General features: G+C 33.7%; 1 protein-coding gene across 1 annotated transcript; it reads right to left on the bottom strand.

Annotated features, from left to right (window-relative positions):
- Positions 1-1,526: 1,526 nt before the first annotated feature.
- LOC133817617 (uncharacterized) lies at positions 1,527-4,330 on the bottom strand. Its single transcript, XM_062250188.1, has 3 exons — positions 3,403-4,330; positions 2,614-3,159; positions 1,527-1,961 (listed from the first exon to the last, which is right to left on the bottom strand). Exons 1-3 carry the CDS (start codon positions 4,195-4,197, stop codon positions 1,848-1,850), a joined length of 1,455 nt encoding a protein of 484 aa, XP_062106172.1. The 5' UTR covers positions 4,198-4,330; the 3' UTR covers positions 1,527-1,847.
- Between the last annotated feature and the right edge of the window lie 6,230 nt (positions 4,331-10,560).

Genomic DNA, 10,560 nt, shown 5'->3' with positions numbered 1-10,560 from the left:
TTATATTTGAAAAAAAAAATTGAGACCTTCTTCACCATGCTTTTTATTCTCATTTCTTCTTCTTCTTCTTCTTCTTCTTCTTCCATTTTTTACCTTCTTCAACATTTTCTTCGTAGTGACTGGTTACCCACAATCAAAACAATTTTGATTTTTTTATGTGGTAGTAATCCAATGACACTGTCAATTTTTTTAGTGATGTATGGTATCAGGTTACCACTATAAAAAAAATATATATTTTTTAAGTGATGTGGTAGTAACTAGATACAACTATAAAAATAATTTTGATTTTGTAAGTGATGTGGTGGTAACTGGATACAACTATAAAAATAATTTTTATATTTTTAGTGATGTACTACTATCAAAATACCAACTGAATTGTAATTGGTTACTTAACCAGATCTAAAAAAAATAGATTTGAAAAAAATAAATTAAATTGATCGTGATGATAAATGATTACTTAATCAAGACTGAAAAACAAAATACAAAAAACTTAAATCGATCGTGATGGTATCTGGTTACTTAGCCAGATGTAGAAAAAAAATTTGATCCAAGCAAAATAATCTAAATTGTTCGTGATCATAATCCGTTTAGTAAGGTCTGAAAGAAAATGAACCAACGGTCATGGTACCTGGTTACTTAGCCATGTGTGAAGAAATAAAATTATATCCAAACAAATAATCTAAATGGATCATAATTGTAACTGGTTACAAGTAGGTCTGGAAAAAAAAATTAGTTGTGATGGCAACCCGTTACTTAGCCAGACATGGAAAAAAATCAGGCTTGGAAAAACATAACCAGATCTGAAATAAAAAAAATCATATAGATCTGAAGAAAAAAAAATCATACAGATCTGAAAACAAAGGAGAAGAAGAAGAACCATAGGGTGGATATCTGCACATTCAATCCAATGTAATCTGCAAATTGCGAATTGGATTGGATTGGAAAATCTAAAATCCGCACTTGTGCAAATTGAATACACTTTCACTTGTACAAGTAACCGATCTAATCCAATCTATTTATATATATATATATTACAAATTATAAATATATATATATAAATTAATAATTTAAATAATTGTGTTGCTTAAAAGTAACGTGCTTGCTTTTTATATATATATATATATATATATATTGTTATTGGAAATTTAAGTTTTAAGGAACTTGATGTTATGTGCAAATTGGAGTTTGTTTATTTGTTATTGGATATTTAAATTTAAAAAGAATATATATTTTATTTCAATATTTACGTGATTCATTAGTTATGAGAAAAAAACATGTAATTTAGTGAAAATTATTAAATAATTTAATATTAAAAAAAATCCGTACTAAAATAATTGATCTAATCCGCACTATTACGGATTGCATTGGATTTAAATTTGGATTAGATCTGAAATATGAAATATACACTTAGTGCGGATTGAATTTGATGAATACCACCTCTCATATATGATATTTATGTAATTACAATTAAGTAATTGCAATGGTTTTCTACAAAGGACAAATTAATCGCTTACAAAATATATAGATGAACACTAAAAATGGTTATTGTATTTTGTTTCAAGTAATTATACAACGCCCTTTTTTAAACAAAGTGATATTTAGCAACCCTTAATCTAACATATATAATTTTACAACTTTTGTTCTCCCTATCCAGGATGTATAGAAAAATGAAAATAAAATCCTACATCTACAAAATTACATCTTTCGGGATGAAAACTAAATTAATGAACTCCAATGGCCAATAAATAAATTAATTTCTATAAATATGATGATTTCCCTATCCTATTCAATCAAAACACTCCAAATGTATCCTATTTAATTTTGTATATAATAATAACATGATAGGGTTATGGATGCATGTTTATCAACTCTTCTTGCTTGCATTCTCTAATGGCCACGTCCACTGCTTCACCACTTTTAGAAGGTAACACGTCACAACAATGCCTTCTCGGAGCCTTCAACTGACACACAAATCAAGCTTTTAGTACTAATATACATTTCAATTATTATTTTATTATTGGTAACCAACAAATTATCAACTAATTAATATAATATATATGATTATAATTTTGATTCAGTTTTCGTTATCAAATTATCACTTACATTCAACCACTACATATTTTGACACATTATTAAAAATGAAGCGGAAAAAAAAAACTAAATTAATAAATCTTGAATTGGTTGTGTCCAACATCTGACACTTTATGAATGTATGGTCATAATAATTTAACAAAGTGAAGTCCTTCTAAAAAAAACTAGTAAAGTCTGATTTTAAATTCAATTAGACATGCATATAAAATATTTTAGACACTTATATGGTGTTTAGTTGGAGGGAATAAAAATTATTATGAATAAAATTTAAGAAAAATCATTCTATTATAGTAATATTTTAATATTCTAAAATATAACTAAATAAATAAATAAAATAAAAATTGACACATTTTGATTCTATTATCTCTAACCAAACAACACTTTATAATTACATGAACTAAGCTAACTCCACTAATTTTTTAGATAGAGACTAATGTTTCTTGTCATATAACATTAATTATTAATTCATATATACACAGTTGGACAAAATCGTGCTTCCAAAAATAAAGAAGGAAGAATTACCTGGTTGATATCAAGGTTCAACTTATGGGAGAAGACTCTGACCTCCCTCAATTTTCTGGGCGAACCGGCGTCGATTGAGCAATTCACATAGGCTTGTCGGTAGGTACTCTTGATATCTTCACCGCTCCTGCCTGACGATGACACGTCATCAAGAAAGAAGATGGTGGGTCTTCGACACGTGTCCGGGTGAAGTTCTCTAGTGGTGAAACTATAAAGCCCCGAAAGAGGAGAATTCCCCTTGATTTTCCACCGCCGGAACGTCTCCGGCGGATGGAGGACGTCCGGCAGAAACATATGCCTTCCATAGATTTGAACGGCGTAACCCCAAGACACTACGATTGTCCATGAATACCATATGTCGTAGCAGATTGTTTGCTGTAAAAGCCTCTGAGAATCAACCTCTGTGGCTTTGAACAAGTGTTGTAGAGCTTGAGGAGTAGACATGTTTGGGAAGATGGGATCTGTCTGATCCAAATGGTGCAATGATACCAAGGGAGTAACTGGATGTGTAGCCAATAGACCAAATACATCGCCTCGTATGTCCATCTGTTCCAAAATATACCCCAAAATTTTATTACATTTATTATATGTTACAAAATTACTGTGATAATTAAATTAACTCACAATGGAGAAATATTAATCCTAGCTACTAGCTAGGCCTTTGATTAAACATTTCCATATCACGTGACAAAAAATTAGACTAAGTAGTTCAATGAGAGAGTTAGAAGTAATATGTGTAAAGGACAAAAAAAATCGAAAGAACCTAAGAATTAAATTGATTATTAATACCTGATGGAAACCAGGCTCACGAGTTAACCCAACGCCAAGCTCAGCTATGCAAGAAAATATTCTAGAATCACTACCATAAAGATGTGGGTATCTCTCAATGCACGAGTCAAAAACTTTGGCCAAAACTTTAGCTAGAGAATGGCTTATAGCAAAGCCAGCACCACCAAAAGCCATATCAAACCCAAACATGATGTTCTGCTCATAAATCTCAGAGTTGGTCCCTACGTAGTACCAAAGCCCGTGATCATACTTGGAAAGAGTCTCCACCAAATTCTCAGGGAAGAAAACCGTGTCATCGTCACCAAACACGTACCACCTCACGCCCGAGTGGTTCAGCGCCATAGTCTCCACAACCACACGTGCCAATCGAATAGCAGACCGGTAACCGCCCCGGTAGGTGTAGCGGAACCGGGAAGTGTCTCCGGATATGCATATAGGTGGGAGAGAAGTATTGTTGTCGTTTTTTGAATATTGTTGTCGTTCGGGTGGGAGTTCTTCGTCTAGGAACACGCAGCCTCTCATTCTTTCTGGTTTCCACCATAGCTTAATGTAGTCCTTCCTCTTTTCCCATGTGTTCTTGTTCGAAGCGATTCCGAACACGATGTGTTCCAGAGAGGTGGTGCTCGGCTGCGAAAACACGTCTTGGGATGAAAAATATGTGTTCACAAACTTGGTGTGTACGAGCATTAAACAGACGAGAAAGTAGAGTATGCATATTGAAAATGATAGTATTATAAAGCTTGTCAAACGAGAATAATTGTGAGGCTTTGAAGAAGTTAACTTTAAAATTTGCATTTTTGGGGACCTTTCAAGAACTACTAGAGTGCTTTGATACCTTAAAACATCTCTTTAAGAGAATAACATGGTTTGAATTCTATAGTCCCTAAGGAACAACTCATCAAAAAGTATAAGGGTCAGAGCAATCCACGGTATAAGAAAAGTTGAGTTGATTTTTAGACTTTAACAACTATACTCATCAAAAAGTTGAGTGGATACATTAGTTACATATCCATAATCCATGAGCATTAATACGTGCAAACTGCCCACTTAAGTCAAGGTTGGTAGTCATGAAATAAAAGCTGATTAAGTTGACTTATTTAAAGTGTTTGCGTCTAGTACACGATATTTGCATGTGTAATGAAATGAAATTTTTATTTACAATTATTTTTTTGCTCATACTTTAATGATGGAAAATCTCAATGCAATAAGAGTATATATAGTCTTTCGTACGACACATATTTTAATCGAAACGAACGAGGAAGGAGGAAACATTGTCGTGAGATCCAATCTAGACTTTAACTATTCCCACAGTTTATGGCGAAGATAGATATACTTTGTTACCTTGGCAGATAATAATTCCAACTTTAAAAAGCTATACTTCTTTTACAATTAATAATAGATTAGATTGGGGAAATTTGACTTTTAATGCATATAAGAGGATTGTATTTAAAAAATACCATATTATTATATGAGTCTCATTTTGGTCATATTATTTACCTTAGTTCCCAAAATACATCTGCCATTTGTTCCGACTCTCTCTCTCTCTTCTCTCTCGATCTCTCTATATTCCCTCTCACTCTCAGTCTCGAACCAAAAAAACTCTCAAAACTCATATTTAAATCTGTCGCAACCCAACAAAATCAGAGAAGAGAAGCATTGTCGGAGAAGGTCTTCGAAACCAGCACTTGAACATCGGAACGGAAGCACCCAGAGGCAACCAAAAAACTCCCAAGTACGCGAAGGTGAGGGTTTTCTTTTTAATATGCAATGTCTGGTTTTTTGTTGATGTTTTGTTCATAGGATAGATCGGGGCTGGGTAACTGAGAAATCTGAGTTTTTTTTCAAAACATTTGACCCACCTCGATAGGGCTCGATAGAACTCGATAGTATATATTAGATTCTGATTTTGAATGTGCCTCGATTGACTTCTTTATTAACGTTGGGAGAGGCTGATGCATTTCTTATACCTCCCTTCTTAACCAATGTCACACATAGAGGAATCAGCTTCTCTACAGATTTCGATGAACCCAATGAATGCACTCACATGCCTATCATTTGTTATAACATTAGGTTTGACGGATTGTGATAGGCATGTGTACGGGACTTCAATTTTTAAGACATGCACACATTTATCCACTTCAAGCTCGTCGTACAGAATGTCAAGCAGTTGCTCATACGTCACACCCTTCTCCAAAGTCAGAACTTGATTTTCAGCATCCCTAAAAATCCAATCCTTATTTTCCAATTCCCAAACACCATTGAATGCAACAAATATGGAAACAGACGAATTTGTATAAAAAAAACAAAAAAATAGGTCAAAAATTATAACTATAACATCAAACAACAAAAAATCGATTCATATCGAGGTCAACCTATCAAGGTCAAACTATCAAACAATCGAGGTCCATCAAGGCCCGTCGAGGTATATACTACATACATTACATTCTATGCCTCTATCGAGGTCCATCGAGGACCATCAAGTCTCATTGAGGTACCAATTTTCCCTAAATGTGTGAGGGTTTTGTCGAGGTCCATCGAGGACCATTGAGTCTTATCGAGGTAGTAATTTTCCCTAATGTGTGAGGGTTTTATCGAGGTCCATCGAGGATCATTAAGTCTCATCGAGGCATATCGAGGTAGACAAATAATATAAACATATAAGGGTTTTATCGAGGTCCATCGAGGACCATCGAGTCTCATCGAGGCATATCGAGGTAGACAAATAATATAAGCATATGAGGGTTTTATCGAGGTACATCGAGAACCATCGAGTCTCATCGAGGCAGACAAAAAATCCAGAAAAAAAAAAACCAAGAAAGGAACGAAAATTCGTTACGACAGTGAAAAATTACAATAAAACATGAAGGCATACACATATCTGTTCGAAATAGAAAAAGCAATGTTGATAAACAAGTTTTCTCATTACGTATAACAAATATATACTTACCCATACGATTTTTATCTGAAATCCAAAATGACGTTCTTGCCTTGAAAGGATTCACAACTTGCCCTTGAAATCCAAGCTTGAAAATTTGTATAGATTAAGCTGCCTTGTTTCTTTTTTTGGGTACGAGAGATAGAGAGGGAAAACATGAGAGATAGAGAGGGAGAAGACAATTGGAGAAAAAGAGAGGGAAATTTATGATAGGGGCATTTTTGGGAATCCAAGGAATACTAGAATAAAAATGAGATGTTTTTTTAGCTTAGTATCATTTTGCTATACAAGTACCACTTAATGCATTAAAAGTCAAATTTTCCTTAGAAAGTCCCTTCAAAATAAAGATAATAAAAAATAGAATAGAAAGTCTTACATACTTTCAAGCATACACACTAAGAAGATTTGTCATTTTCCAAGTATATATATAGGAAAACGTTAAGGTATTTTTGCCCTAATAGTGTTAGAAAAAGTATGTTGCCTCATTGGAAAAGGTAAAAAAATTCTTACAACTCTAAGCAAAATATACAAATAAACAAGGTTTTATTAAATAATGTTACAACTCTATAACAAAAGATACATATAAATATAGATTAAGGTAGAAGAATATAGTAATAGAAAATACAACTCTATGACAAAATAATACAAATAAACTAGAAGTAGTAGTGAAAAATATGTATAAGATATTACAACTCTAAAACAAAAGATACAAGTAAAATAGTAAATATAGAATAATAAAAGAAGATGAAAAGAAATAGAATGAAAGAACACTCTCACTCACACCACCAAATTGAAGAGTATTGGGGATCACCAACTTGAACAAGGTTTGAAATCTTTGTTCAAAAGCTTATTTCCCCCTAACTCGAGCACTAAAGGAACTCTCACAATTTGGAAATAGCTAAGTGGAATTATCAAGCCTCTAGGTGTTTTCTAGCCAAGTGCTCTAGTAGATAGAAAAATTGTATCTTACAAGTGAGCAATATGCTCCTATTTATAGAGTTTTGAGACACCCTTTGAATTCCAAATTCCACCAACTCCCATGGTTGTTACCAATAATTAATTGGATGTTTATGGAATTAAAAAGGAGATTTGAAAGTTATTTGAGTTGTTAGAGCCATTCAAGAAAATTGGAAAAAACTAAAAATTGGCAGCCAGCCCTCCTGGCCGCGGCCGTGGCTCTCTGTCACCCAGGCCGCGGTCACCAATGCCTCTGGCCGTGGCCACTGGCCTTTTTCAGCACACAATTTTGTGCTATTTTTTCCAAACGGTTTCAAACAATTCTCAATTGATTTTGTGACCCCCAAACACATTATTGAGGTTAAAAAAAAATCTCCAATAGTTATTTCACTTATGGCTTTGAGAAATTCAAATCAAAATTATGTAACAACAAATTTACACAATAATGGGTAATATTTGGGAGTTACAAATTTGTTACTAAAATTGTTACTCTCAAATATGTTACACATTTGTATTACACACTATACAAAATGTTGTAACTTTCATTTGTATGTTACAATATGTGACACTCTTTGCCACATTTATTTAATCTAAAACATTATATTATAAAGTAATATAACATCCGAATTTTTTTGTTTTAACCCATCAACAATTTGTAACCTAAATTTTTTTATATAACTAATAGCAGACATCTTATTAACTTTTGATAAATTTGAAATAATTTTAGTGTCAAATCAGCGTTTAAATAATAAATTGCATACGTGTCTAATTTCTTTTATAAGCGTGTAAAATAGATTATTTAAATTTGATTTCGACATCTTAAATTATTATTAAAAAAAATATCAATAATGAATGAGAATGATCATATACATCATCATATAAAAAAATAAACTATAATTTCTCGAAAATAAATATAATACTGCTACCATAAAAGCTCATCATATAAATATATATATTGAAATGGATTTTCCAAGTATATTTATATGAATATATATGGGAAATTTCACTATTCATACTTAATAGTGCCTAATATTACTAAAAAATCCTAGCACTATTAATATTTTCAATTTGATGCTAAACATTCCTCTCATACCCAAAATATCTCGCCCATTATATCAAGAATCCTAAAACCTTATCTTCCTCTCTCTTTTCTCTCTCTCCCTCTCCCTCCCTCTCTCTCTCTCATTCTCACGAAATCCTCCCAAAAACCCATAGATATGTATGATTTTCTAGCCGAAATCATTGTTAGCCATCTCCATTGTCTTTGTGAAGTCATCAATATCAAAGGCAACATCCATTTTGAGGGTTTTTGGAGGAGAAAAACCATGGGTAAGAAGATTGTTTTTTTTATGTGTTGAGTATTGTTTGTTTACATTTTTTTGGCTATTTTGAACAGGTAAGAGCCTATATTGGTGTGTTTTTTGGGTTTTTTAGAGAGATTCCACGATCTGCATTTTTTTGGGTTTTCTGCAACTTTTTTACTCAATAGGAGCTCGATAACGGTTCGATAGGGGCTCGATGGTATGTAGAAGAAGGTTCTTTTATGAGCTTGATGCTACTCGATATAGTTCACTTATAGCTTGATAGTTTTAGGCTTTGTTGCTCGATTGTGCTTGATGGCAACTCAATAAGGGTTCGATTGGACACTAAAATATTTGGTGTAGTTGTTTTCTCGATATGTGCTCGATAGGGGTTCGATGAAGGTTTTGGTTAGGTTTATGTTTGGTTTAAGAACTTTTAGCTCAATAAAAACTCGATAAGCTCTCGATGGGAGCTCGATAGAGTTCGATTGAAGCTCGATAAAGCTCAATAATAATCTTTTTTCATGACTTTGTGAAAAATTGACAGTTTTTTTCTTTTAATAATTTCTATGCTTTTTTTCCAACACGGGTTCCATTGTCTACGTTTTTGTATCCTATAATGGTGTTTGGGAATTACAAGGGAATAAGTAGATTTTCAAAGACCCTCAATGCATGGTGATACCGATGGAGGATACTGTAATGTACTTGCAACTTCTTGACATATTGCACAAGAAACTTAAAGTTGATAAACAGATGTATGGGTTGAAATTGGAGATTCCTTACACATGCGGCGACCAACCATTTACACCCGTTCATGTTGAAAGTGATCTTGGTGTCCGTGCATTCTTAGGAGTAACATCTAAAGAAAGGTTATCCTTGTGTGTCACTCCTGTTAAGAAGATTGTCATTGTAGATCCATATTCCACTCCCGGACCTAAGGAATCAGCCAGTACTTTAGGAGGTCATATTAGTGACTTGAGGGACAACCAGTATAAGTACGACCCCTATGTGAATGACGATTCAGTAGCTGAACATAATGAGAACTCAGGATATGATACAGAGGCATACTATAGTGCAGAAATGTCGATTGACATGTCTGATCATTTGCAAGTCGAACAAGTACAAGAACAACAAATACGTCCTATAACACGGGCGAACCAACCAAGTTAAGGACGTCGAACACCTGGCACCAGCTCTAGTCGTCCTGGTGGAACAGAATATAACAATACAGGGAACGTTCCAATATGTTCAATAGAAGATCACAGAAGATGGAGTGCTCCCATGTTTACAAAAGAAGATATCATGGCTTTTAGTCGATCTAAAACACCCTCATCCGGTGTACCATTGGGAGAACTACACCTTGGGAAGACTTTTGAGAACAAGATGGAATTGAAAACCAAAGCGGCTCTATTCTTAATGAAGAATAATTTTGAGTTTATGGTTAAGAAGTTCAGTACTGATGTGTTGTATATCACCTGCAAGGATCCTGATTGTGGTTGGAGAATAAGGGGGAAAAAGTAGCGCGATCGGAGATGTTTGATATCACTGTTTATAATAGTGTACATACTTGTTCACTATAATTATGATAGAAAGACCACTGTCAAGCAACACCTTGGGTCATTGGGCATCTTATCAAGAACAAATATGATACTGATGGCACTAGCTACCCGGTAATCAGCATAAAGGAGGATATGAAGAATAATTTTGGGATCGATATGAGTTATATGAAGGTTTGGAGATGCAGAGAGAAGGAACTCGGTTATGTCAGGAGGACACCTAAAGAATCGTACTCAAAGTTACCTTCTTACTTGTACATTCTACAGCAAAATAATCCATGTACATTAACTGATTTTGTCACAAAGCACGATCACTTTCTTTATTGTTTGTTCTCACTTGGAGTTTGTAGAAGGGGATTTACATCATGCCATCCTATTATATGTGTGGACGTCACTTTCTTGAAGTCAA

The sequence above is a fragment of the Humulus lupulus genome, chromosome 2 (assembly GCF_963169125.1).
Source record: "Humulus lupulus chromosome 2, drHumLupu1.1, whole genome shotgun sequence".
Classification (NCBI taxonomy): domain Eukaryota; kingdom Viridiplantae; phylum Streptophyta; class Magnoliopsida; order Rosales; family Cannabaceae; genus Humulus; species Humulus lupulus.
This window is presented reverse-complemented; position numbering and strand designations above follow the sequence as displayed.

Bases quoted from the DNA above. Each gene is read 5' to 3' on its own strand.
- LOC133817617 (XM_062250188.1), bottom strand. From the start codon at position 4,197: ATGCAAATTTTAAAGTTAACTTCTTCAAAGCCTCACAATTATTCTCGT. The intron at 3,160-3,402 runs GTATTAATAATC...ATTTTGGAACAG, and splicing joins GTGAGCCTGGTTTCCATCAG to ATGGACATACGAGGCGATGT. The intron at 1,962-2,613 runs GTAATTCTTCCT...TTTGTGTGTCAG, and splicing joins TGAACCTTGATATCAACCAG to TTGAAGGCTCCGAGAAGGCA.